At 56.1% G+C, this 26029-nt stretch overlaps 1 protein-coding gene across 3 annotated transcripts in view; it reads right to left on the bottom strand.

Moving 5' to 3' along the window:
- The window catches only part of CEMIP (cell migration inducing hyaluronidase 1), a 111704-nt gene that overhangs the window by 31809 nt on the left and 53866 nt on the right, over positions 1-26029 (bottom strand). For 2 of the 3 annotated variants that reach the window (XM_019743519.3, XM_019743520.3), the window contains exons 2-11: positions 21746-21848; positions 18038-18184; positions 17444-17582; positions 16533-16769; positions 12909-13088; positions 10565-10635; positions 9707-9802; positions 9112-9233; positions 6338-6470; positions 5405-5596 (exon numbers count right to left, since the gene is read on the bottom strand). In XM_019743519.3, the coding sequence (XP_019599078.3) occupies positions 5405-5596; positions 6338-6470; positions 9112-9233; positions 9707-9802; positions 10565-10635; positions 12909-13088; positions 16533-16769; positions 17444-17582; positions 18038-18184; positions 21746-21833 (1405 nt within the window). In that variant the 5' untranslated portion in view covers positions 21834-21848. Of the gene's footprint in view, positions 1-5404; positions 5597-6337; positions 6471-9111; positions 9234-9706; positions 9803-10564; positions 10636-12908; positions 13089-16532; positions 16770-17443; positions 17583-18037; positions 18185-21745; positions 21849-23057; positions 24531-26029 lie in introns of all 3 variants that reach the window. The other variant, XM_074317309.2, reaches the window with a different exon arrangement.

The raw sequence follows: 26029 nt of genomic DNA, 5'->3' as shown, positions 1-26029 counted from the left end.
CTGCTGTCCTCACATCGCTCTGACTCTCACCAGCACCCTGCGATTCCACGGGCCCAGCAGACGATGCGGGATGATCGCCCACCTCACCAGCCGTGCTTAAGCCCGTCTGCAAAGGCCTCTGCCATGGAAGGGGACGTACCCACAGGTCCCGGCATTAAGACTGGGCATCTTTGGGGACACTCTTCGGTCTACCACAGAGTCCTTCTTTAAAAAAGACTCAGGTGTTACAAAAATTAACTGTACAGAGAGTCTAGTTACTGCAAGGCACTCTGATGCCGAAGGTGTGGGGGTCAGGAGTGGATGCCATGTTGCGGGGGGCTGTCAGGCCTTCCGTTTCCCTTGGGTTCTGACACTGACCAGAGGACAGCCTAAAACGAGTCAGCAGAATGCCGGGCGTCCAGTGCAGCCCACGGCGGCTTCTGGTGTGGGCGGCAGGGCCACGTGTCTTTCCAGGTGAAGCTCCAGCAGCTCGGTCCCCTCTACACGGAGCTAGCAGACGGCCTCCAGCTCAGAGCCAACAGACCAGCCCACCCATTGCTCCCTGAACAACCTCTGCTGTGCTCCTTGTCGGAGCTTTTCTCTAAGCTGCTCCTCCATCTGGGCCGCCTTCCCCACCCTGTCCAGGAGGCAACCACCTTACCCTCCAAGACCCAGCTGCATGGCTCCCTCTCAGCGGAAGATTCCTGACCACCCTCAGCACCACCAGCCTATGTGTGTCCGTGCCCACAGGCTCACAGAGCCAGGACGCCAGGCCACAGCCCCCAGGCTTCCCACCCGCCTCACAGCACGAGCGTTTCAGGCTCAGGGGGCTTGTCTCCAGGGGGCAGTGTCCCCCTTAAAACACACTGTCCAAGCAGGACACTGACCAGAGGCGTCTGTCCCTGAGTGGCCAGAGGGCCCTTCTCGGGGGCCAGTCTAAACACGACCGGAAGCTGGCTCTGGAGCCTGGCTGTCCAGGTCAGAGCCCAGCTCAGTCTGTCGCCACGAGTACCCGAACGCGATTTGAGTACCCGAACGTGATTTAAGCTCCCCAAACCTCAAGAGACAAGAGCAGCACCTATCTGGAAAGCACCGCAAAACGAGCTAATCCACAGAATGTGCTTAGGACAGCCCCGGTACATGACAGCGGGCTCATGTAACAGAAGTGACACATGCAGCTGTCACTGGCATTGTCCTCAAGTGAAGGCTGGGATACAAGGCTCCCACCTGGAGTGACAGCTTTCCTTGGTCCCTGGGGGCAGGCGGCCAAGGTGTAGGAGTGACTTCCAGGGAGACGCAGGGACCCTGTTTCTCAGGCTCCTCTGAGTCTGAGAGCTGCAGGCATATTTCGGTCACACCGCCTCCTGCCCCAGTGACAGCAGAGCCCATATCAGACCTTCACAAAACCCTGCGTTTATCGGACCTGCTGCTGTGTTCACAGGCTACTCCCAGGCTGCTATCCAAGGGAAGCTGTGCCCGCTTTCCCGGCATCCCATCCTGTCTGCGGAATTCTCCCACCCAACCTCCATCCCTCCCTCGCCGCAGCTCTGATACCGAGCGCCAAGCAGGGAAAGCAGAGGTGGCCGAGCCGCATTTGTCCCGAGTGGGCGAGGGGTGGGGGAGGCCTGAGGGGCAGAGGTCTCTGCACAGTTGCCCCCGACAGGGCGGCAAACGCTGCCTGCCTTCCTAGGGCTCACCCTGCATCCCAGCCGTGCCCACAGTACCAGCCACTCCGGGGCCAACAGAAGGATAAACCCAAAGGAGCCTGTAGTGGGAACACACCATCCTGTGCTGCGGGCCTAGCAGGGCCCCGCGAGTTTGCGGGAAGGGGTGAGACCAGCGAGGACCAGCCTAGAGGGACGCAGCTGGCGGGTCCCAGAGGCACATGGAAATGCCATGGCTCCCGGTTGCTCCCGTGGTCCAGCATGTTCGAGTGGAGATGCTGGGAACAAGCAGGGGCTTTTGTGGAGGAAGAACAAGGTTACACACGCAGCCTGGGGCCAGACAGCCCTGAGCGAATCCTGGCTCAGCAGGACCGAGCTTGGTCTACACCAGCACCAGATCTGTGGTGATGGGCACGTGTCCGTACGCCAGCCATCAGCCCGTGTGGACACGGAACCCTGTAATCAGGCGGTGTGACTGAGGAACAGAATTTCTAATTTTATTTAAAAGCCACATGTGGCCAGTGGCTGCTGTACTGGGAGCACAGGCCCAGACACGTCATTTCTGGGTCCTGGAGAAAACAGTGACCCATCCCTGTCAGTTATCACAAAGAGGGGGCCAGATGGATCATGTAACTGCTTGCCACATCCCAGGAAACCCAAAAGATGTCAATAGTCGTTAACAGCAGTGTTACTTAAAAGTGGGGGAAGGGTGGTTACAAGCAAAGTGGGAAGACGGAGAACACGGAGGTTTCTAATTGCCGTGTCAGGAGGTGTTGGGACTCATCCTGTGGTTGGCAAAGCTCGGACATAGTTCTTTAGATGATTCACACATTTTCATTACTTTGTTACCCCCATCTGGTTCCCATCGGAAAGCCCTTAAAACGCCTGTTTACTGGAACGGGGCAGTGAGGAAGGAGGGTACAGGAAGGCTGTCTCTGCAGGCAGCCTGGGGACAAGAACCCCAAGAGGTAACTGGGGGTTACAGTTCGGAAAACAGCGAAGCAGAGAGAGTCCTTGGTGCCAGTCAGTGGGGGACAGGGAGCCAGTAAAGGGCTTGGGGCTGGACAGGAGAAATGTGAGCCTCCCTGGGGAGAGGGGGTTGGGGAGGGAGAGGGCGAGAGAGAGAGAGAGAGACAGAGACAGAGACAGAGACAGAGACAGAGAGACAGAGACAGAGACAGACAGAGAGACAGAGAGACAGAGACAGAGAGACAGAGAGAGAGAACACCCTATCTACCTACCTACCTACCTACTTACCTACCATGTTTCCCAGAAAATAAGACCCAGCCGGACAATCAATCTAATGCGTCTTTTGGAGCAAAAATTAATACAAGACCCGGTCTTATAGTATATTATGTAAGACCCGGTCTTACATTAATTTTTGCTCCAAAAGATGCATTAGAGCTGACTGTCCGGCTAGGTCTTATTTTCGGGGAAACACGGTACCTACCTACCTAGGGCTTTTCTGCCACTGTCCACCAGGAGGCACTGTTTTCACACGAGCCCCAAAGCTTGTCCAAAGCTTCTGAGCACAGTGGCTGGTCCATTCCAACATCTTAGGGAGTGGGGAGTTGTTGGGTGTGGGGCTGGTGCACATGCAGACCCAGGGGTCCTGGAGGGTCCGGAGGGAGACCCAGCACCTTCTCCACATTACCCTGTCCTCCCTGTACGCAGGCCCAGTATGCCCAGCTCACACTCCCTCCCGCCTTCCGAGGCCTGAGAGGCAGCTGGGTCTGTCGTCAGCCGCTGCCAAGGGGAGCAGCTCTCCAGCACTCACTCCAACCACCCTGCTGGGGGAAAGGCACGCACGGGCATCACGGGGCCCTCGTTCTCAGGCCTGCTCAAAGTGAAGCGTCCCTGCAGCCCATGGAGTGCCCCACTGGTGCGGTGAGGGTGGGTCTGAATGGACCCAGGGCGCCCCTCCCCCGCCACACTTGTCCAGCTTGCTTGTCTGGCTCCCAGAAGCCGCAAATGCTGCCCCAGAGCCATGGGTCACCATACAATGAGCTGTGACATCAGCTCAAATGGTCTGAAGGCAGCTCCTGCCAAGCGTCCGGGAGGACGTCCGCTGTCCCAGGCCTGTCCCCATGCACTGTCCTTGGGGACACGAAGGCATCCAGCGGAGACCCAAGGGCCTAACCCTGAGGAGGAACTCACTCCTCTTGGGGCTCTCTTGTGCACGGGGACGCAGGAAGCCTCCCATTGCAGGCGACCCACCAGGCCGCTGCCCCAGAGTAAAGGCCCGTGCCGTCCCGCTGTGGGCTCTGCCCTCTGCTGCAGCTCCCTCCTCCCTCGTTCCTCCTCTCAGCTCTCTGCTCCAGCGTTAATTCCTCTGGAGAGGCTTCCACACCAAATCCCCCTTTGCCGGGTGTCTGCACAGAAGGGCTGCAGGCTCGCGGGGGACGGGTGCCATGTCTGTCTGGCTCACCGTGGCCCCCAAGCCCGCAGCACCGCCTGTAGGTACGTGCCAGACTCTAGTACCTCGTCAAGGAACAAGCGTTTGCCCAGCTCACCTGCTGCCTCCTTCTCTCTCTCACCCGCACCCAGCAAATCCCCATCCCCCAGGGGTGCGGACAGCCTTCCTTTCGCAGTTTCCAGCCGTCAGGCCGGTGCCCTGAGAGCACAGAGCAGCGTCTGTGGACCGCCTCAGCCACGTGACCTCCAGGGCCCAACTCCCCATGGGCAAACAAGGGCCCGGGACTCCATCACCATTTCTTACCTGTTCAAACCTCTGCTCCCCCAAATTGTTTCCCAAGCACATCCCCACCAGCCAGAAAGACTGTGTTTGACTTTCTGTAGTTTTACTTCTAAAATAGTAGCTATTTGGAATATACTGGCTACGTTTCCTCCATCCGCCCACAGTGCTCTCCTACCCCCAACTCCAATACTTCTCCAGTGCGGCTGGTGTTTTGAATGCTCACATCATCGCCTTTATTTTGGCAACGTAGCTCTGCTTTCCTTTGCAGAGGGGCCCTTTCCCCAGTCAGTGTAGTCAGAGGGATGGTCCACAGGGGTGCCCTGTCCTTCCTGGCCAGTGTGAGCACACCAGCCACCAGTGCAACCAGTGCCCTCTTTCGGGAAGGTGACCTTTGAGCTACGTCCCAGGACTACGCACGGCGCCTGCAGACAGTGACACTAAGGTCCCTGCCACCCAGGTCCCAGGATTCCGTTGCTTACCACCAAAACTCCCTAATGGACACATAACTCTCTCCACTAAGAATAACTGACCCGGATTACACTTGAGGTCTCTTTTTACCTCTCACAGTCTGTGATTCCAGTAACCTCATACCAAAAATGACAGAGTATCTAAGTCAAGATTTAACAGAAGAAAAGGGAAAACCCAAAAGCTATAGAAAGAAGAGGTTTAAAATTCTGTGGTAGACTGTGTTATTGCTTAACGGATATCCACTCCCTCCCCTCAGTCTTGATGGGAGAACCACGTGATATGTGGGTGGGAGACGGCACTAGTTCTGAGCCCAGGCCTTAAGAGTCCTCCCGTGTTTCTGCACCCCCTGTGGGAGCCTGCAATCTCCCCCACGAGAAGGATATGTCTGAGGGGAGGAAGAAGCCCACGGAACAACCCCCAGACAACTGCAAATGCATGAGTGAGAAATAAATGTGTGCTGTGAGAGGGTACTTTTGTTATGCAGTGTTACCATGGCAATGACTGACAGATACAGAGTGGCTGTGATTGCAGCCAACGTCAAACCTGACCATTTGCAGATTCCTCCAGCCTCGGACGGGGTCACTGAAAGTCCTACCTGCTACTCGGACCTGGTTGGCGGCACAGGCGTGGCAGGGAAGCACCAGGAACTCCTCTGCCTGGTGCATGGAGTAGTCGGTGCTGGCAACGACCAGGCTGTCTCCCGGCCTCCAGGACTGCACGCTGTCCTCCAGGGTCAGGATGGTGCTGTTTACGTTGGTGTCGATGGTGACGGTGAGTTTGGGCCTCACTGCAACCGAACAGGAGACTGAGATAGAGCCCCGGGCCTTGGACGGCCGCCTCCTGCCTTCCCCTCCCTACCTGACTAACGCCAGGTTTGCCCATCCCAGACCCCACTGCCAGGCCCCCTCCATTTCAGCCTGGGTTCAGGCTTTTGAAGTCAACAAAAACCCTACACGCAAAAAACCATTCATTAGCTCTGGGTGGAGGAATTTTCCATGAGGTTGCCTCACCACACCCACTTCGCCCGAAACGTGAAACAAATGTAGCTCCTCTCACTGGTACGTGCAGCAGCTGTGGGCCTTTCCCCCACGAACTCCCGTCCCCAACGGGTGCCTTCTGCCCGTGGCCAAGAGCCTCCACGAACACACCCACCGACCACTTCCTACCTCTAACGAGCATCTCGGGAACCGGGTTTGAAACAGCACCCAAAGGGGCGGGGAGCTGTGTCCCTGCAGGGAGGGCTGCGGGAAGGTGGGCTCTGCCCCTGCACCCTGGCTTGCGTGGACCAGGCCCCCCCCCCTCTGGAAAGGCAGACGGCCAGGATGGGGCTGCGTGGGCCCTGCCAGCTCCCAACACCCTCGCGCTGCTCCCGTGTCATGCAGTGCTCTCCACCGCCGGCTTGGCGGGAGCTCCGTGTCACTGAGACGCTTGGAGGCAGTGGACCCCGCCATCCACACTGGTGACGAGCAGCCACCAGCTGGAGGAACAGGCCCCGGCAGCCCTGCTGTCCCCACACGGAGCTGCTTACCAGGCCTCCCACACAGGAACCGCACGCGGTAGCTCTGGCAGGCGTGGCCCTGGTCGTAGCACACAAACCTATAATCCTGGCCTCTTTTGTACACCACCTCGGTGGTGAGGTTCACTCCATCCACTGTCGTGGCCTGGGAACGGCACAGAAATTACAGAGCAAAGTCGTTTTTCTTGTACAGAAGGAAGGTGATGACTAATGCTATAAACACACATCACAAGTCTAAAGTCATCCCTGCAGCCAGAAGTATATACAGTGGCCTGAGACTGTCCCGTCAGCGATTGCCCCTGTCTGTGCTGTGAAGTTGCAGGATGGCCACGGGCCTGGCCTGGGGTCCTGCAGTGCCGCCGTCCAGACTAGGATTTCCTGTGCGTCGTTGGGGGAACGTTTTGAGGCGTACGTACTACACGCAGGCGTCTCTCAGGAGCAGGGCTGGCTGCTTACAGCTTGGACTGCCACCAGCAGCACATGTACTGAGGACTCACAGGGGCCCAAACGTGACTCCGTATCACGTGGGACATCTTCAAACATACAATCCTGGAGCCTCAGCTTTCACTGTGCCTGGCACGTGGCTGCCCAGGGATTCTGAGGGCAGTGAAGCCTGCGAACCCCTCTTGTGGCTACAGAGCTAAGTGTTCACATATATTAGCACATTCCATCTTTACGGCAAACTAGGGGGTCTTTGCTGGTTTTACAGAGAAGGAAACAGACACCCAGGACAGGCTGAGTAATTTGCCCAGGGTCACAAAGCCAGCGAGTGGCAGAGCCAAAATGTAAATGTGGGCTTATCCAGCTTCTGGGCTGTGCTTCTCAGCCACTCCCAGTGCTGGCCTCAGGCGCTCCCAGCCAACTGCCTCCTTCAGGGTCTGTCTCCTCCCCCTGGATCCGGGGCTCTGAGGAGGGCAAGGCCCGGGTTTGTCTGGTCTCCCTAATCCCACAGCCAGCCCAGGGCTCGGCACAGTGTGGGGTCTCAGTTGAGGGGGGCTGACGGCAGGTAGAGAACTGGGCAGCAAGCTCAGAGGCCGCCGAGCCCTGCCAACGGGGGCTCATCCCAGCGCCGGGCGTGCCTGTGGCGGCGCTGCGGCTCTCATCGCAGATGTGCAATTTACAGAAGGGCTGCAGCTGCTGTCGTCCTTGGCACAGAGACCAAAGGCACCAAGACTGGGAAAACAGGGAGGCAAGGGGTGGCCAACCCCAAAAAGGGGGTGCTTTTTAGGAAACACTGTTTTGAACCCAGCAGACATCCGCTGTCTTTGGCTTGGAAGGAGAGCTATGTAGATGTGAGTTCAGCCATAACTGAAACGCAGCCCTTTCCTGCAAGCAACACACTACAGCCATTCTCTAGGGTGGTCTGTGCAGCAGCCAGAGGCAGGGGTTGCAGATGAGCTGGGAGGGAAACACGAAGGCTCAGGGGGGTTTAGAAGCTCAAGGTCACCTGACTGGGCCCAGCACCTCGGATGCTTCTGTGGGGGACCCTGCAATGCTGAGAACAGAGCTGAAAACATCAGATGGAGCTGGACATTTTTCAAGGCACGAAATCCAACAATAATTTCAAGGGAACATCTGTCTGCTCCTATCTGCTGTTTTTCCTGTTCCCACCTGAAGAATGCCCTCGGTTTGGGGTGACAGAGCAAACGGGCCTCTACCACTGCTCCCTGAAACTGGTCTTCACATGAAGGAGACACAGCTGTACTGTGACTCAGAATCATTAATAATTATGAAATAATGAGCGCCACCCCCACACTAATAATCACACAGCTTTAAAATAAAAGACGTATGGGCACTCACGATGGCTCGGGCACTTCATGTGTGTCGTGTTACACCACACAATCCCGCGAGGGAACAATGGCTGTCCCCACGTTTGCGCGGAGGAAGGTGAGACACTAGGACCCCCTGCCAGGTCTGTGAGGGGGTCACCCGGGGTGCAGAATCTAAGGCGGCTGCACTCTCAGGGTTGTGCAGGGGCACGACCCTGGGCCTGACACCCCACGACCTGTGGGGTGACAGCACAGCCAGATGGCCTGCGCCCTGAGCTTATGTCACGTGGAAACGGTGACCACACAGGCAGGTCACGATTCTTACCGCTGAAAGAAGACAAAATGGGTAGGGGTGGCCTTTCTCAAATGACTTCTAATTCTATACTAAGCACTTATGTGGCCTCAACTCCGTTCTGAAGCAAGACCAGGCATAAGGAAAGCAACTCCACTGACTCTGCCCATGTCTCGGTCTTTCCTATTGTCCGCTGGGCCCACAGCTCACAGCTCAGCAGCTGAGCTGCGAAACGGTGAGGGCTGCTATGGACTTGACACCTCCATAATGAGAAAGGCCCCTTCAGGTAGGTGCACGCCAAGTGCAGACCCTGTGCAAACACTGTCCACCTATGAAAGCCGTCTTTCACCCAGCTCGGCACAGAAGCAGGCATGAGTGTGTTCTCCACCTGGGCTGGGCTCGGCCTGCACCCCATCCCATGGGACCCAGGGCACTCAAGGTCTCAAAGGAAATCACCTGAGCAGCTGGGCTGGGACCCTCGGCCATGGCTGCAGGGGCAGGTGAGGGGCAGGAAAGACCCTCGAAACAGATCCGGGAACGACTCTGAGCCCTGGCTCTGGGACTCACTAGCTGGGAGGCCTCTCCAGTGGCAATGCCAGCCGCTGGCCCTCCTGTGTCTTATGCGGGCCACGAGAAGCACAGCACTCAAAGGGTGAGACCGTCTGAGGTCTAGGGTCTTCTTCAAAACAAAGCCTTTATAACGTGTGATGATTTTGAGTTGGTACCTGTATATCAAGGGGACGGTTGCAGATTCTTCCTGGGTGAGCTGCCCGGAGGTCGGAAATTTTCTCCCCACCTTTAGTATGTGGCATTTTGTCATGGTCGAACCACTCCGTCCACTCCACATCTAAGCAGAAAGCGAAGAGCAGGATCAGACGGAAAGGCCACGCTCCCTAGGCACTGGTGGCCTGTGACCATCTGCCAACTCGCCCACCTTTGCGTTAAAAACACCTCTCACTGACGTTCTTACTTATAAAAGCAATAGACAGTCTGCATCGCCACACAGAGGAGAAAGAGGAACCCGGTGGCCAGCCCATTACCCCGGCACTGCTGCCTCTGCTGCCCGCCCCACGTGTGGGCCCCTTCAAAGCCGGGTCCCAGTCCCGCCTGCGTTTCTGTGCAGAACCACATCTTGGCACAGGGAAAGCATCCCTCTGGCTCCTGGCCACACGGCTTGGTTAATTAAAGACAAATTTCAGGGGCAACTTCAGGTGACTCTGTGACAGGTGAGTGGTCTTATTGGTGCAAGAGAAAAGCCCCTGTTCTGCAAGGACAGTGCGTCCTGGCCTTGTGTCACACCGTTAGGTCCCCCCGTCTCACCTTGAACCCACTCGCTGGATGAGGAAACGTTGAAGTACTCGCCGTGCTCCGACCGGAACAGTTTAAACACCCGGGCAGCAGCAGAGCCGCCGTGACCTGTCAGAGAGCAGAGCTGCAGCCACCGACAGACCCCCAAGTGCAGAGGAATGCGATTCCAAGGCAGAGAATAACCCCCGCCCAGGGGACCTCGAGCCATTTCTGCCACTTTAAAATGGAGCGGGAGTTGCCAGCCCCGAGAACTGCCTGGCACGTCTTACACCTCAAACCTTTGGAACATTAAAGCAGGCAAAACCACCTCTAGACGGGGCCTAAGCGTCCCTGTGTCCCACGGAACTGTTTGCAAAGATGACAAGAAAGCAGTTATTAGGGCGGCCGGACTGAAAACTAAAAACATTGTGTGCAGCCAGCACCGCTATGTTACGTTATCCGCACCAATGGCAATGCCTTCCTCCTGGGGATGGCATCGTCCCCCCCCTTCCCCGTCTCAGGAACGCCCCCTGCCTTTGTCCCTAATGGAAACACCGCTTGGGCTTCTGCCTGAACTAATATCTCCCAAACAGCGATTCTTACTGATCTCAAGTAAATGCTTGCTGCCTCTCTCTTTGGAAGAACTTCTGTTTGTAGGTGAACTAAGTCAAGGACGGTGTCTCTGAAAATGTAAACATGATCTCACTGATGGACCCTCCGTCAGTGTTGGCTGTTGCCCCTCTGATGTGACACGGCCAGTTAAGCGGCTGGTCACCGCTGGGTGTTGGGAGGAGGCCGTGCCCTGAGGGCAGTGGGTGGCTCAGGAAGGGCCACTTGCTCAGAGACACTGCTGGGGGTGGGCGGGGGTTGGCCTCTCGCCCCGTTTATTACCGTGATACTCAATGTGGTCTTCCACGGAAGAAGCAGGATTTCCCTTCACGGTTAGGAAGCTCCACGGGTGTCTGAAAACAACAAGAAGTCAAGTTCTTCACATGTCGGGGCCTGTGCTGGAGGCAGAGATGACAGTCACGGGCGAGCTGCCCTCCCGGCATTTCAGGGAAATGAGCTCCGGGCTCCCCTTCTCCAGAACAGGAGCCTTTCTCGGCAAGCACTGGGCTTCCTACCCGCCTGGCTCGCCTGGCGCTCCATCCATCATGCAGTGTGAGCTTCTCCACTCAGCTCCATCCTGGCCATCAACAAGGCAGGAATCACAAACAAACAAGCCCACACAACTGCCTACACCCTGCAGGCGCAATGAGGTCTGATTCCAAGAGAGAAGGCTTATTCCTCTCAGGCACCACAGCCCTAGAGGCCAGTTCGAGGAAAATGCCAGAGGCTCAAGTGACTGACTGCCCAGGGAATCTGCAAGGGGCCTTGGCAGGGAAGAGGGGAGTGAAGGCGAAAAAGAGGGTGGAAGATTCTGGACAGCTGCACAGCCGTCTTCCCTCCACTGGAGCGTGCACTGCTACCGAGCAGGACAGTCTCCTAACCGGCCTGTCTGGCCCCCAGGGCCCGAGACAGCCTCTCTCTTCCCATGAGATCTCAATAGATTTTGGTTCTCAGTAGCTTGTATTTTGTTTTGATATCTGACCTTGGAAAGTAAGTCTATTACTGAGGTTGCGAATTTGACTCTGTCACTCTCTTGCTTAAGTCTTTCCATGGCTCCTATTTCCCGTCTCTTGGCGCAGAGCACCCCCAGCCTCATCTCTCTCCCCGCCTGCCCTCGCATACCCACATCTTTGAGCGAGCCCCACACCCACCCTGGTCTCTGGTGGGGAATCTGCGTGCCCTCATCCTCCCCTGCAGGTCTGACCAAAGCCCCCTCTGCCTTCCGCCCACTCTGATGCCCCGTCATTCTTTCCCTGTACTGTCGGCCTCCTCACGAGAGCTCAGCACACCTAGTGCTCACACCAGGCTCAGCTCATGACCACTCCCGGGATCGATGCACAGGGAGGGGCCCGAGCCTTGGTTCTTCTACTGATTTCAGATGCTCTGAGTTTGTTACTGGAGGTGTGTCTGCACGGGAAGGGTAACAATGGAATTCCTGCCCGCCTCATTCTTCTACCTGTGGGAACGGCCGTGACAAAACACCGCATGTGTCCGTGTTTCCTGTGGCTCTTGCTTACAAGGAGAGAACTGTTTCTAACATTTCCCGAGCCCTTATTCTGTGCCACACACGTAGCACACAACTTGCTCTTATTGTCACATGTAACCCTCCCAACAGTCCTTGGAGACAGCGCCAGGTATCTGCCATTTTCCAGAGGCAGGAACCATCCGGAGAGGCGAGTCACTGTCTGCGTCACACCTACCAGGACGTGCAGCCCGGACTCTGATTCAGGCCCAAAGCGGTGCCAGACCTTGGGCCCTTTCTCCTTCTCCTGCTGCGGCCCCAAGAAGCCAGTCCCTTGGTGGTTCAATCTCTCACTGTAAGTTAGGAAGCTGGCCTTTGAGCTTCTAACGAACGAAATGGAAGCACCCTGGGTTTCTGTTAACAAGACGCCATGAGATCCCATGGTGTCACTGCCATCTTTGGCTGCCTGTGTTTCCCGCCCCAACCCTGTTGGAAGGAGCAGCTCTGGAAGCTAGAGCACCCTTCCTCGCCTGGAGGATGTCGGCCCAGCCAGGGAGACTGTTTTGCTCTGGACCCAGAAAAGGCTCCTAGCTGCCCCCACCTCACCCACCTCACCCAGGACATGTGGCCACAACTTTCCACTGAGCTGAGATCTGATCGGACATGACAAAAAGGTGTGGCCACTGTGGGGCAAACGGTTTCCTCTTGCTGCCAATGCGTGTGTGTGCCAAAGTCGGGCGTGACGCCGCAGTCTGCGGCACACAGAACACACAGTGGGGGCATCAAGGCGCCCGTCCCTGGGGTGCTGGGTGGGGCACGTGTCTGCCACTCCCCTGGCACACTGTGACACCTCTGCCACTGAAAGAGAAAGTGAACAGCAGCTGTACGTCTGAGGCACGTGCTCAGGTCATACCCTGTCCATGGCTGACTGACTGAACGGGTTCACGTAACAGAGGCCTTTGCATTTTCAGAGTGGAACATGCCCGTGAGAAACCCCAGGCTCCCTTTCAGAACAAGCCTAGCTGCGTCCCTCGCAGGTGGAGAAGGTAACTTTATCTCCCTAAGTCACCACTGAGGGTGGTGTGGCCCCGCCGGAAGGGAAACTGTGGGGACAGGGCTGCTTCCGTGTGCTGGAACCTGTGGAGGTGGGGTGATGGGAGGTACCTGAACCCAAGGTGCAGGAAGTGTTTGCTGCCCAGTTTGGTCATCGCTTTCCTGGCCGTGTCATCCAGGTTTCGGGACCCTTCGTCATTCACTGCGACAGACAGGATCCTGCCATTGGGCACTGCATTCAGATACTGGACCAGACGTTCGCTCTCTTTCTTGAATCTATAGGTGTCAAACCTAAAAATGGCAGAGAGAGGGGATTTTAACAGTCCTGACAGCAGCCAAAGGAGAGGGCGAAGCTCCTGTCTTTGTTGAAACAACCAACGTGTCACCCAAAGCTCTGAAGGGCTCTGATTATTAATGAAAGGTGTTTTTATTACAGCAAACACCGATCATCTCTAACTCGACACAGATAACCCGTCCTTATACATATAAAATATCTCAAAAAAAAAGAAAAGAAAAGCTATACCACCGGTGACAAGAATTTATAAAGAAAAGACACAATTTTGTAACAATTCCAGCTCTCCCCCATGTAACTAGAAAGATTTTCTGCACTGACAATGGAAATTCCAAAAGAGTTTGTCTCAGGGCTTAACAAGTAAAATAGTTCTAAAATGACCCTAGAAAAATAAACCAGTGTGAATAGCCAAGATTTGGGAAAAGAAAAACAGTGGTGGTGGCGGGCGAGGGGCGGTTAGTGGCATAGGTGCTTCTGACTCAGTGTTTTCCAGTGTTCGCACGCCCCGGTCCGACCCACGAGGCCGTCACTGCCCACGGCCCCGCCCCGGGAGTCAGCGCCCTCTGACCGCACCTCATGCCTGCCCGCCCCTGCCTTCTCTCATCCATCCACACCTCCTGTCCACCCAGTCAAATGGTTACGACCTTTCCAGAAGTGACCTCTGTTCTTACTCCTCCAGGTAACGTCCTCAGGAGAGTGAGGGCAGCCCACATTTGTGTGTGTGTGTCTGTCTGTGTGTGTGTGTGTTTACTGTTACCTTTACTCAGACACATGCAGCTACCAGATTCCTGCCACGCACGTTAAGCAAAGGAGAGCGGGAGGGAGCAGGCTTTGCCTCTGGAACACCCACAGCAGCTGACTGGAAAACTCCCCTCCTGACAGGGAATTTCTCGGAAGGCGGGCTTGCTGCATATTGTACTAAGAAGCAGTGCCAAGGAGTGAGCACGCAAATGGGGAGACCGCCCCCTTCTGTGTGAAGATGGGGGCTCTCCAACACGTGTTGTGTCACTCGTGCTCATCGTGGCTTCAATTGTCACCTGTGGGCTGGGGCGTGCTCAACACCAGGCCAAAGCAGAGGGCTGTCACCAGCGCACCCACGGAGGCGATATAGTGGTTAAGGGTCTGGGCAGATTTGGGATTGAATCCCAGCTCCCACACGTACTAGCTTTGTGACTCTGAGCAAATTGAGCCCCTCTGGGTCTCGGTGTTTGCATCTGTGTAATGTGGATAAGAAAATAATAAAATAATAATGATAATAATAGTAATAATAATAATAAATAAAAATGAAAGAGGAGCAGTGACAACTGATACCACAGAAATACAAACAATTGTTAAGAGACTGCTACAAACAATTACACACCAATAAATTGGACAACCTAGAAGAAACGCAGAAATTCCTAGAAACATAATCTTCCAAGTCTGAATCAGGAAGAAACAAAAAATCGGAAAAAAGCCATGACTAGAAACGAAATTTAATCAGTAATCAAAAAACTCCTAACAAATGAAAATCCAGGACCAGACAGCTACACCGGTAAATTCTACCAAGCATTCAAAGAATTAATAACTAAGAAAAAAGAAAGAAAAAGACAAAAAAAAAAAAAAGAGGAAAAAAAATCAATACCCATCCTTCTCAAACTATTCCAAAAAACTGGAGTAGGAAAAGCTCCCAAACTCAGTACAGGTAAAAGACCTGCACTCAGAAAACTCTAAGACATTGAAGAAAGAAACCGAAGAAGGTATAAATAAGTGGAGGCATATACCATGCTTATGAATAAGAATTAACATCGTTAAAATGTCTACACTACCCAAAATAATCTACAGATTCAGTGCAATCTCTATCAAAATACCAATGGCATTTTTCACAGAACTAGAATAAACAATACTGAGATTTTATATGAAACCATAAACGACCCCAAATAGCCACAGCAATCTTGATAAAGAACAACAAAGCTGGAGGTGTCATGCTACCTGATATCAAACTATACTGCAGGCCTATAGTCATCAAAACAGCATGGTACTGGCAGAAAAACAGACACAGAGATCAAGGGGACAGAACAGAGGGCCCAGAAATAAACCCAAGCCTATATGGTCAACCAATCTACGACAAAGGGGGCAAGAACATACACTGGGGTAAAGACAGTCTCTTCAATAGATGGTGTTGGGAAAACTGGACAGATACACTGAAAAAGATGAAACTTACACAACATACAAGAATAAACTCAAAATGGGTTAAAGGCTTAAATGTAAGACCTGAAACCATAAAACTCCTAGAAGAAAACATAGGCAGTAAACTCTCTGACATCGTGCTTAGCAGTATTTTTTTGGATATGCCTCCTCTGGCAAGGGAATCAAAAGAAAAAATCTTAAAAACAAATGGGACGACATCAAACTAAAAAGTTTTAGCACAGCGAAGGAAACTCAACAAAAAGAAAACCTACTGAATGGAAGAAGATACTTGCCAACGATACATCTGATAAGGGGTTAGTATCCAAATTATGTAAGGATATCATACAACCTAAGACCAAAAAAATGAACAATCCAATTGAAAAATGGGCTGAGGACCTGAACAGACATTTCTCCAAAGAGGACATACAGATGACCAGTAGACATATGAAAACAGGCTCAATGTCACTAATTACCGGGGAAATGCAAATTAAAACCCCAAAGAGATATCGCCTCACACCTGTCAGAAGGGCCATCATAAAGAAATCAACAAGAGGTGGCGAGGATGTGGAGAAAGGGGCGCCCTCGTGCACTGCTGGTGGGGTTGCAGATTGGGACCACCATGTGACAGCCCCTGCAGGCCTCGGTCGTCACACGCCGTCCAGGCTGGCAGCCCAGGTGTGCAGCCTGGTGGCCACCAGCTCGGTCTGTGACGTTCGCACCAGCACACAATCGCTAACCACGCACTTCGCAGCACGCACCCGTAGTTGAGTGACTGACGCCTGCATTGCCGGCTGTGTCCCCATGGCTCTCTGCACTCACACTGGCTGCTGGCATTTCCGTGTCTGAGAGCGTCACGCCCTTTGCCACTGCTGGCCCTTTGCACTCGTGCTCCTTCCTCAACACCTTCCCCGACTCAGCCTGACTCAGCCTCACCCGGCAGCTCTCAGCTCAACCGCTGCGTCCTTGCTCTTCCCAGACCACGCGATGCACAGTGAGTGGTCTTCCCTAGTGACTCTCTCCCCGTCCTGTCTTTTCCCCTGGTTACGGATGCTGACAGCCTGAAATGACGATGTGTGTGCACTGTGTACACGTGTGCCCGTGCCTGTTCAATTCAGCATCACTGGGTACATGCCGGGGGAGGGAGAGGCCCAGCCCCCTGAGGTCAGGGGTTTCTGTCTGTTTCACTCACTGCTCTACCCCGAGCAGGGGGTGGAGGCACAAGCTCAGGAAATTTGTGTTGAATGAAGGGGTGTATTTTAAGGGAAGATAAACCTTACCGGTCGGAATGGATGACTGTCCCTGATTTAGGGTCGATGACGTGAACGATGACACCACGGTGACCCCAGCTCCTTTCGAAAAAATAGCCTCCCTCCTGCATGCCACCTGGGTGAAGGGTCTTGTTCAGAAACGTCCAAGACAGCTTCTTCTGTCCATGCAACTCCAGCGTGCCTCCTCTGTCGACGCCGATGTACTTCTGGCCAAAGTAGGGGTCCGGCCCAACGCCGTCGTCAGCCCTGTGAGAGAAGACAGCTGTCCAAGCCGGCCGACACCTCTTGTTCCTGGACGCTGACCCCAGAGGGGACAGCACCGTTGCGTGAGCCACTGTGGCCACCGCACAGCCGGCCACACTTGGTCATCGCACGAGGTCAGTAGAAGCAGCCTTACGAACAGGCCTTCCTAAGGCAGACCCCAACGCGGCCCAAAGGCCAAGCACGAGCGCCCACGTCGGCACGTTTCGGTTCTGTGTATCTGACACTTTGGTCCATATTACATGTGGGATCTCCTGGGCACGGAGGGCCCACCCTTGTGTCGTCTTGGCTATTGCTCCTCAGAGCTCTCGATTGCTTGACAAGGGAGCAGGGCCAGAGGCACGTCCTGCGGGGAAGTTTTCTTTACCTTGCCCATCGTACTGACTAAATAAACTCACGGAGCCTCCCTGAGCCGAGCTGTGATTGGGAGGCGGCTGGAAGGCTGGCAGGGACGTCTGCAAGTGCAGCAGGGCCCGGCCACAGCAGCCAAGCCCCTGCGTGCCTCTCCAGCCCGCCCGTCACCACTGTCAGCCCTGCGCGTGCCCGCGGCCTGGCAGCACACACTGCTAACTCGGCCTTGCACTGAAGCCTGGCTGTCTTGCCCCCTTCTCTCCTTAGAAAGCCCCCCTCCCGACAGATCCAAGGAGCTCTTGACCCACCTTCCATACAAAACGATGGTGAAATTGCCCTGGAAAGGGCAGAGGGCACTCCCAGCATGCAGCTGTCCTCCGCTGTCGATCAGGATATGCCGGGTACGCAACACAATGGTCTCGTCTTGGTCCTTAATGACCAGCTTTCCTGAGGAGGCGGGAATCAGGGGAGAACACGGGAGGCAGGGGGAGGTTATGGCAGAGCCGGCGTCCGAGGACCCGTCTCATCCTGGCCGGCAAGAAGCACAGTGTACAAACTCGTACGTGTGCCGCGCTCACGAGTGCTTGCTTCCCCTTCTCTGCCTTGCAGCATGTAAACACCTGCCCGGTTCACCGCCATCCTCGCATGCACGGCATTCAACGAGCACACGTGTGAAGGAAGCTAAGCTGGAATCTCAGCACCAGGGAGGGTTTGCTCTGCAAGGCTTCTGTCACTACCACTGGGCCTCGGCCAAGCCACGCCTAAGGGCTCGGAGCCCATGGTTATCTCAAACCACCAGATACTCTGCCGTGAACCCAAAGCATGTGACCTGTGCTCTGTCCATCTCAAGTGATGGCAACCTGCACTTCATCTGCGCGGCTCGAGGGGCGAGGCTGGCTTACCTCCCTCTGTGATGTGGATGGAGTGGACAGTGGCAGACGAGCTCAGCAGCAGGGTTCTGCCCCGGCCGATGTACACACGATGGTCCCGGTCATGGCCTGGGTTCCAGGGCTGCAGCTCAGGGCTCTGGTCAGGGCACTCAGTTGCCACTGTCAAGGACAGAGAAATGTCACTGGTCCCACCTACCCGCCCCACCCAGCAAGTCGGGGCTCCAGGCATCTCCCCGCCTGTGCCTCCTCTTTGCTAGAGCTAAAAGCGGGGTCTTGCAGAACAAGGAGACCCCTGATACAGGAGCCAGGAGCCCCCCCCCCCGGGGTCCAGGCCCATGGCTTTCATTCATTCATCACGTGTCTGTGAACACGTCACTTCCCTCTTCTGGGCTCAGTGTGTCCCTTTATCAAGGGAATGATAGACCAGATGATGCCTCAAGATATGCCAAGACCTAAAGATAGGCAGTGACTTCCCCAGATCACGTGTGTCCTAAGACATCTGTCCTCTGGAAAGCAGTGCTTGAGGAGTTAGCAAGACCCTGGCCCCTTGTGCACAAGAATTTGACTTTTAGTCAGTTTTCCACCTGTTCCCCTGGGAACCTGAGAAAGATGGTATTGTTAGCTGTGACCAAGCATTATGCTTCTAGCAAAGGCAACCCCCCCATCAGCAAATGGCGTCTAAACCGAGAGGAGCTGCACAGAATTTATGTTCCTCTGGGAAGGCTCTCGGTGTAGGCTTCCGAGTGCAGTGACTCTCGTCACTGGGCATGACCCTGCAGAAACCCTGCAAGTTACATCTGTGGCACTGGCACACGAGACACGGGCAGGGATGGGGCCCGAGGCTTCGAAGCCAGGGCATGGCCCACACCTGTCCAGGACAGGCGGTGTCCTCTCCCCTGAGGCGTCACCTGGGCAGCCAGAGGCCAGCTTCCGGAAGGCCTGTGGGAGGCTGCCTGACGCTGCTCCCATGGCAGGCTGTGCTTGTCCTACAGCCTCCCAAGTGGGTCTGATGCCAAGTGTGGCCTCTGGCAGCCTCGTGAGTCCGAATGTCTGGCTGAACTAAAAGCCCCCTGGGGGTGGGGCAGGGGCCCTTCTCCTGACCCCAGCAGCCCTAAGAGTCTCCTGTCCGGGTGGCAACAAGGTTCTGTCTGATCCAGCAGTGACCACAGATGGTGGCGCAGGGAGGACTGTCTCAGAAACCTGAAGAACCTCCCTGGGTAGCAAGGAAAAACCCAGAGGGAGAGAGCGACTTGTGCCGAGAACAAGCCCAGGGCCCTCTTTTTCTGTCACTAGAAAGTTGTAAGAAATGACACCGCCGATTTTTCAGTAACCTGCGGTGGGGTGAGAGGCAGGAGAGGGGGCACAGGTGAGCCTGTGGCAGGGGCACGGTTTCAGATGGTGAGGACCCTGGGCAGGCGCTGGATGGCACGGAAGCCTGAGGGACGTTATGCCTCGAGCTGAGCGGGAGCAGGCCCCAGGGGAATTCTGGTTACAGGACCAGTGTTAGCATGGAAGCTTCAAACATTACTTGATCTCGATTCAGTTGCTTCTGGGGGTAAGAGTGTCTGTCCCATGTTTATAGATCTCGAGAGAACTGGAAATAAGTTGCCCCTTTACTTGCATTCAACAGCGCCGGACATGGGCCCCCTACCCACATCGTCCCATCTACTTGGTCCATCCGAAGGCAGCGCCTGGCCCGTCCCTCCCCTCGAAGTGCAGTGTGGGTACGCGGGGCCCATTTGCCAAGTCTCGCGCACCCTTCTGACACCCACACCTGCCTCGCTCTCAGCCCTAACTCAGGCCGTGGGTCTCCGCCACTCAGAAGAGAATCTCACACTTTTTGTTTTGCTAAAGCAACTCCTCCAGATGTTGCAAACCCCAAAGGACTCAAGGAAAACAACAAAATAAATGCGGTCTTGCTCATCCGCGGACTTTCCGTTTTCCTGTAAGAGCACGGCTGCCAGGGAGCTGCCAGGATGACTGGAGGGGCTGCGTCAGCCCATGGTCACCCGGGCTCCGGAGTCTCCGTCCCACTGAGGGGCTTCTGAGGTCAGTGCCTGTCCCTGGGTCTGTGTTCAGACGGGTCACGTGCGGGTGGCTTCCAGCAGAGGCCAAGCAGGAGCCCTGGGCTGCCTTCCCCCTACGCCTGGACCTGGAGCATCCTTTCCCTAGGGGGTGACTCCTGGCCACGCGGGGACACATGTGGCCGACTGGCGAGCCCCGGGGTCCAGGCATGGGGCCACGGGCAGGCTCGGAAGGATTCATTCCCACGCCAAGAGACAAGGCCCAGGGTCTCACCACCCACTTCTCCCAGGGCAGTGCTAATGGGCCCCCTCACACTCCACGTACGCACGCCTGCGTTAGACGTTGCATCTGGGTTTGGAGGTGCTCGGCCCGACCCTGTGGGCTCTCCTGTCATCGGGAGCATGCATCCCAGAGCTCCAGCAGCTCTGACCCCACCCTAAAAGCACAGCGGTCATTGGTCTCGCATGAACGGACCTCCACGGGAGCTGAGTTTGCTCTCAGCAAAGGTCAGTGCCTTCACTGAACTATCGCCATGGCAACCACTCCTCCCAGGAGGGGCCGCAGGAAGTGGGATGGAGAGTGAATGAAAGCCCGACCTACTTGGACCATGAATGGCCAGGGTTGGCATTTGCATCCGTCTGACGTCAAAGAAAAGCACAGGCCAGAGGGAACCCGAGAAGCAGCCTCCTTTCCAAAGGGTTTGCGAGACCCAGGATGTGGGGGTGGGGAACCCCAGGGGAGTACCTGACAAGACCTCCAACCCAACTCCTGGCGGAGTCAACGCCCCCTTGGTGCTAAGCCAATAAATGACAGACAGAGATGCTGTCAACTGTTGCATCAAGCGTTAAAATATGATGGCTTGCTCTGTCCCCTAAGGGTCAGAAAGATTCTACAAGGAATCACACAGAAGGAATGTCACCAGCTATGATTAGAGATTACCTCCATGCTGAGAAAATCAAAATATAACACAACGTTAGGCCCTTTATTCTTACTGTGGAAGAGCATCCAGCTCAATTAATAATAACATTAACCTCTATTCAAAATTTAAAACTTGTCCCCTGTTGCTGCTAGGGGTAGAAGTACCCCTAGTTTGGTTTATTTAATGGCTGCTTTCTGTACCCAGGCAAACTTGCTTTGTGCTTCTGGATGTTAAGTCAAAACCATTCAAAGAAAATGTTGACACTGAGAGCAAAACAACAGATGCAAAGCTCACCTAGAGCACACACTTAATGCACCAGTTCTGACGGTGGCCAAGCGGGAGGGGAACGCAGACCAGGTGGCCCGGCGGCGGCAAGCTACCTGGCAGATCCAAGTCTCTACCTGGCCCCCAGGCTGGTTTGTAAAATTGGATTTGGTTGCCGACATTTAATAAGTAGGGGAGCTTTTACGTAAAAATCTCCATTTCCGGTTTCTCTTAATAATTCACAAGATCCTGCAACAGGGGCCAGAGGCGGGGGTCCCTTCAGAGGAGGCTGAACCCCCCCAGGCAACCCAGTGTCCAGCTTCCCTGGGTTATGTCACGCGTCTGGCCCCTCAGCCCGACCCCTTCACTGCGCGGATGGCAAGATGGAGCTTGTCTGGGACCAAGACCTTAGTCAGAGCCCGGCCACCCCACGCCCCCACCCGGTCCCCACCCGTGTCTCCCCTGGCCCCCCACCCCCACAGCCTTGCTCTCACAGTCCTGCCATGGCTCACCTGTGGACGTGACCCCAGGAAAGCAGGCCAGGAGCCAGCTGACTGTCAGCGTCAGCCTGAAGAAGTCCTGCGTGCCGGCAGCTCCCATCCTGGCGGACGCTTCCTGAAACAGGAGCGCCGAGTCAGACCTCCACCCTACCCGCCTTGCGCCGCAGGCAGTGCCAGCACGGCCACCGTCCAGCCGGCCAGGGCAGTCCTCAGCCGCCACAACTCAAGCCTGGGCACATCAGGGCATGCAACCCTGGCAGCGTCCGGCCTGTGTCCTGCAGCTCAGCGACCCCGTGCTGTCTGGAATCGCATCCCCGGTGCTCGAGCTCCCGTCCCTCTAGAATGAAGCTTGTCTCTTAAGTCGAGAAAGAGAAAGACAAAGCTACTCCCACTGAACAGGAGCTGGGAGTTAGATGCCACCATTTTGCTGTGTGGTCTCAGCCGACTGGACTCGCCTCTCTGGGCCTGTTTCCTAATCTGAAAACTGAGGATGTGGACTTCACCTGTACCAGTCTACGCTTTAAAACAAACCTTGCTAACAACACTGAAATCCTAAACATGATGCCTTGGGTCACAAACCCTCCCCACATTACCTCTGCGAGAGGAAGGTGGGGCAGAGATAGTTGAGTCACCCAATATCCACTTTTCTCTCCTTCCTCAGTAAAAGAACCCTGGGTTTTTATCTGTGCACACGGCCGCCTAGAATGACGGCTGCCTTCTCCCGTCTCTCTCACATTAGCTGTGGCCTTGGAATTAAGTTCTGGCCCCCACAGCTGACGTACAGCGTGTCCCTCTCCCTGCCGGATGGAGTACGGCTGGGACGGCTGGCTCCTCAGCAGCTGTCTCTGGCCACGCAGTGGGAACCACACACTGCAGAGGGCAAAGCAAACAGCAAGCACCGAGGCCCCGATCGCGTGGGGAACTGAAACAGCCCTAGACTACGGATTTGTTTCACGTGAGAGAGATGGAAACTTCCACGTTACTAAACTTCCGATGTATTAAAGCCACTCACTTATCTTTTTCCCTTTTACTCACACGGAAGGTGATACGGAAACCTGTCTAGATAAACCTCAAGAAAGGAACTTGAAAAAAGCCAGCCTGCCCTTTCAGAATACAATGCCACTTGGAGCGACGCCTGTGAGCCCTGGGCAGCACACAGACCACTTTGGCTGGGTACGGGGAGGGGCAGCTCCACTCCTGCGCCCGTGTCCCCAGTGTCCTCGTGCCCAGGGACACATAGGCATTCTTCCACATGGAGAAAGGGGCCCATGTACGTCACGCCTCCCTTTGCAGCAGCTCGGGGACAGATCTCATCATCCCTGACCTTTTGTCCCAGGTGACGCGCTCTGTGTGAGCGCAGTGAGCTGAGGCAGCAGGAGGGTCTGGCCCCTTGCCGGGTCCCTCCGCACAGGTGTGCTGGAAGGCCGGGGCGGGAGGGCACGGCACTCCCAGAATCAATGCCGGTGGTGTCCTCGTAACGGGCGCCCTGCCTGGCCCAGGCCTGGTCTGCAGAGAACAACAGGGCCCATTCTACTCCTCAGCCGACTGCTGCAGTCACGCATCGTGGCACCTGGGAATGGCGCCTTTCCCACGGCCCCACAGGAGAAGTGTCCGCTTTCATGCTCTTTGCAGCAGAAAGGAGGGGACGCCGGGGACAGCAGCATTTGTGGTCCTTAGGGGAAAGCCAGAGCCCTGCTCTCACGTCTCGATCAGTTTAGAAAATCCAAAGGCAGTTTGCCATCTGCTGCCGAGAAGCCCCCAATTGTCCCGGGGCTCCCTGGAGGGAGCCTGGACTTGGGGGCCAGGAGCTGGCACCTTCGCTTGTGAAGGAATGTGACAGGCAGGGAGGCAGGAGGTGACGGGTCGGGGGCAGCCTGGGTGCGGACACCCTCCTGCCCTGCCCGCCGGGTGGCCTCCTCGGGGCGTTTTCCTCCGTGGGCCTGTCGGTGCCGGTGCAGATGGCTGGCCCATCGCGCTCCGCAGCTTATTTCATAGCTCATTTCAGAGACCAAACAGACGGCTCTCCGGGCGGCTGGAATGACAATTCCACTTGGAGGGACGTGCTCAAACCTTTGCCCTAACATTATCGAGCCCTCCTGCTGTGTCTCAGAGACCCCCCTCCATAGTGCGGGAACCCCACATGGCTGGGGGGTGGTCTCCTGCTTCCTCGCCCATGCATGGCTTCCAGTGCCTGAGTACAGCAACCCCAGAAACAGTTTGTCGAAGGGACTCCCAAAGGTTCTCAAGTTTCACTTGGAAGTTTGTCACCAAAGGAGGACAACTTTCTCCGTTGGCCATAAAAGCTGTCTGGCAATGGAGTTGGGGTTCGACTTCTCCGGCTGGCAAGACACGGATGGTTGTGGAACAGGTCCCAGCGGTGGCAGGGCTGGGACAAGCACCGTCGGCTAACAACGCGAGCAGTGTCCGCAGGAAGCTGTTGGCCGGAGGCTGGCTGACCGCTGCCCTTGCTGGTCCTGACGGCCTGTCCCCGGGGGCTGCTCCTTAACGGCGGCGCAGAGCCCGCGAGGAGGAAGAACAGACACGCTTCTTGGGAGGCAGCACGCGGGCCCCTCAGCCGTCTTCACAACAAGCTAACGTTTCCCAGGTCAGCTGCTGCTCTGTGCTCCTGTTTGTCAGGTCTGCGGGGACGAGGGGAGGCTGAAGCAAAGAGGAAGGAGGGATGCTGCTGCCATCGTGTCTCCGCCTCTCCTGGTGGCCAGCGCACACCAGGCGCCCGGGCTTTGCTGGCCCTTCAGGTGGCCTGGTCACAGCTGCCCCGCGCTCCAGGGCTTGGCACCTGCAGAGAGAGGAGCAGAGTGTTACTGCAGCCTCCAGATGGGCCCCCGACTTCTTTTTCTTAAATCTCTTTTTCAGATCATTTTTAAACTTATTTTTCAGTTACAGTTGACATGAAATGTTATTTTGGTTTCAGGTGTACAGCGTAGTGATGAGTCACTTACGTAACTTACGAGGTGATCCCCCCGTAAGTCTGGTCCCCACCTGGCACCACACACGGTTGTTCCAGTATCACTGACCACATTCCCGTGACGGTTTTTCTAAGTGGCAGTTTGTCCTTCTTACCCCCTCCCCCGTCTCCCCCAGCCCCGACGCCCCGACGCCCTCCCACCCAGCGCCCCTCAATGTGCCCTCTGCATCCTGCTCAGACCCCGGGAGCAGCAGCACCTGCAAAGCCACGCCCACCCCTGGCACCCCTGCCCCCAGGACGGTGAGACGTCCCGCTGCTGCACAGGCTGCGACACCAGAACTTTCTTCAGGGGTCACCAGAGGCAGAAGGAGGAGGTAGGGGAGAGGTCAGTCTCGGCCCCGAGGAAGGGGTGAGGCGGGGGGGCTGCAGGGACGCGGCCGTTTGGGGACGAGATGGCACAGGGACAGCCATGACTCTCCCGGTCAAACCTGCATTGAGACAAGTCTCATTCCGCCCAAACCCAGACACGGCCAGCTCGGCGACGGGCGGGACAGCGTGCTGACCGAGGGCGAGGGCCCTGCTGAGGTCGGAAGCCCCCGGCCCTCCGGGCCTCACTTTTATCAGCAGAACGGGAACACTGCACCCTACATTCCCAGGTCTTGTGAGAAGCAGACGAGACGCTTACAGACCACAGACCTGGGCCTGACCCGTGGTCACTGCTCAAGCCGTGGGACACGCCGCCCTGCGGCTGAAGGCGCCTGGGACATGGGACCTGGTGCTTGTTCCCAAAGGTCCCCAGGGAGGCTGCTGGGCAGTGGGCCAGGCTCTGGGCCCAAGGAGCTAGTTCAACACCCTCCTCGCTCCCCGTTTACAGGTGGGCAGACCTGGCCCACAGAGCAGGAGAGCCATGCTCACACGGGTCGGGAGCAGTCATGGGAGTGTGACTCCAAAGGACGGGCCTTGTGTCACCTTCCCTGCCACCTGCTTGCTTGAGAGGGAGGAGGAGAGAGGGGCAGACCGGGCCCATCTGCTCCTGCCCCTGTTTTCAGACGAGGCATCGCTTTAAGCCCGAGTTTGCATAGTAAACACGCCGCAGGTACCCCAGATACATCCAGAGCCTTAAATTATCTTCCCCAAAGGAAACACGTCTGACGGGAAATTCCCACTGGTGAGCCACCTGCAGAGCCTAAGAGGAGAGAGGCCGCATTCCCACCTGGTGGGAGAAGTTCACGATCACGGACGCCCCCTCCCAAGCACATCCGAGCCGATCCGTCGGGCCCTGCTGTGCGATCCAGTCCAAATCCCCCCTCAACCAGCGAAGCAGCTACTGGGCCGGTGGCTTCAAAGCCTCAGCCACTGCAGCTCTGACG

This window comes from Rhinolophus sinicus, chromosome 13, assembly GCF_057876585.1.
Source record: "Rhinolophus sinicus isolate RSI-liver-muscle chromosome 13, RSI-T2T, whole genome shotgun sequence".
NCBI classification, from domain to species: Eukaryota; Metazoa; Chordata; class Mammalia; order Chiroptera; family Rhinolophidae; genus Rhinolophus; species Rhinolophus sinicus.
Note: the sequence above shows the minus strand (reverse complement) of the source record. Positions and strands in the feature narration are given on the sequence as shown.